The 2,203-nt window shown below is 41.3% G+C and overlaps 1 gene segment (V, D, J or C); it reads left to right on the top strand.

The window, feature by feature from the left end:
* Window positions 1–604: 604 nt before the first annotated feature.
* LOC123255842 lies at window positions 605–1,149 on the top strand. The segment is given in 2 exon segments: window positions 605–650; window positions 749–1,149. Coding segments are annotated over 2 exon segments (447 nt in total).
* The last annotated feature ends 1,054 nt before the right edge of the window (window positions 1,150–2,203 follow it).

Below are 2,203 nucleotides of genomic sequence, written 5' to 3'. Positions count from 1 at the left end.
ACATGCCTGAGACTGTGGGTTTTTCTCTATTTAAGATTGATCAATAAGTGACATGAAATTTGTTTGCAAAGAGAATAAGCAAAAAATGGCACCATAAGTAAGCAGAGACAACTAGGAAAAGACCCAGAAATCCTAAAAAGAATAAATGAGATCAATTTAGTCTCTATTGAAGATCAGACAGGAAATAAAGGTTGAGCTAACTTCCTAATCAGAAATAGTACTGGGATCAACTGAGAAAATATCAGGAATAGAGAAAGAAATAATGAGTTTGGTATTGGTATCTTGGTATTGAGAATGCATCAGACTGAGTGATGGAGGGTAGACACTGAGTCCTAGCAATGGCACTTGCATTCTTAGTGTCGACAGCCTTCCCCAGGGCTTTAGAACCATCACTGGGGGTTTCATGCTTCTGCAGCTCAGGGAAGGGAATCATCACAGTGGGAGGCAGTTGCTCTTGCTCCCATTAAACAGAGGAAGACATGCAAATTGGGCTCCTCCCTCTAGGCATGAACCCAACACAAAACCTGTGTCTGCTGCTCTGGGAGAGGAGCTTCTTCTCATGTGGCTTTTCCCTCCTAAGGACTGACACTGTACAGCCTAAACCATGGGATTTATACTAAAAGGAATTTTCATTTTGACTATTTTGCAAGGTAGTTTTAATTTTTGTTACTTTGTTTGGAGGAGGAAAACAAGTCTTTGAAGTGATAGGTTTGTGTGACTGTTGTCTCTAATGATTCTTTGCTTGCAGGTGTCCATTGTGATAGCCAGCTGGTGGAGTCTGGGGGAGACGTGAGACAGCCTGGAGGATCCCTGAAACTCTCCTGCAAAGCTTCTGGATTCACCTTCAGTGACTATTGGATGAGTCGGGTTCACCAGGCTCCAGGGAAGGGGCTGGAGTGGGTCGCATACATTAGTAATGGTGGAAGTAGCACAAGCTATGCAGACTCTGTAAAAGGCCGATTCACCATCTCCAGGGACAATGGCAACAGCCTGCTGCATCTGCAGATGAATTCCCTGAAAGCTGAGGACACAGCCATGTATTACTGTGCAAGAGACACAGTGAGGGAAAGGAGTGAGAGAGCAGACAAAAACCTCCTCCTTCAGAGAGTTCTTGTGGAAAATGACAGAGTGGGAACTCCAGAACACTGAGCACAAGAAGCCCAGTTATAATAACAGGTGAAGAGTGAGGCTGACAAGTTTGTTTTCTAGGTCTGACTTTCTCCCAAATTCCAGTGAACATTTTTCTCACTATCTTAATTCCTTTTTGTCTCTGCTGCTCTTTCCTATTTCTTTATTTTTTATTTTTATTTATTTGTTTTTTACACCCTTACCTTCTGTCTTAGAATCAATACTGGATACTGGTTCTAAGGCAAAAGAGTGGTAAGGTCTAAGCAATGGGGGTTAAGTGCCTTGTCCAGGGCTACGCATCTAGGAAGTATCTGAGGCCAGATTTTAACCCAGGACCTCCCATCTCTGGGCCTGACTCTCATTCCACTGAGACACGCAGCTGCCCCCCTCTTTCCTATTTCGGATACCCATAGGCACAGAGAGGAGATGTATTCTTTTAATTGTTTACATATTTTGTAAGTGAGGACTCTAATTTCTCTGAAATGTTCAAATATGAGGCACAGAAACAGTTACATGACAAATCAAGAATTATTGAACATGTACTGTATGCATATAGTTTTTTCATATTCACCAAGCACAAGGAAACATATTTGTGTAGGAAAGCCAGCTAGTGTACTGAGTCAGTCTGGGGAAACCTTTCTAAAACCTAGTTTTTAATCTTTACTTCTCAGGCAGCTACCTAAGAAGGAGGGGAACGTGCTCCCCAGCCTCTTCTCATTTGAATCATGGACCAGTCAAACACTTATGAAGGAGCCGAGGCAGCACTGATCCCCATTTCTCAGAGTTTTGCTGATCCTATCAAAATACCTTTGACCTTATTCAGAAGATGCTTGTTCTGGTTTATAAAAGCAGGATACAACCACATTTATGGATTCTCCCAAAGATTCTCTGTTTATGGAAGTTGAACAAATTCCTTTTAACTTTCAGTTTCTGAGTTAGCTTCATTTAATTAGGGTTAAAGCTGGATCATGGATTTAACACCTACCCATAGATATAGTCTATGTATATCAGTGTGTCTATATGTCAATATGTCTATATATAGATTATATTTATAGTTCCCCTTTGTGTATATATA

Source organism: Gracilinanus agilis, unplaced genomic scaffold (assembly GCF_016433145.1).
Source record: "Gracilinanus agilis isolate LMUSP501 unplaced genomic scaffold, AgileGrace unplaced_scaffold52933, whole genome shotgun sequence".
Classification (NCBI taxonomy): Eukaryota; Metazoa; Chordata; class Mammalia; order Didelphimorphia; family Didelphidae; genus Gracilinanus; species Gracilinanus agilis.
The sequence above is the reverse complement of the archived record's forward strand: the minus strand, read 5'-3'. Positions and strand labels throughout refer to the sequence as shown.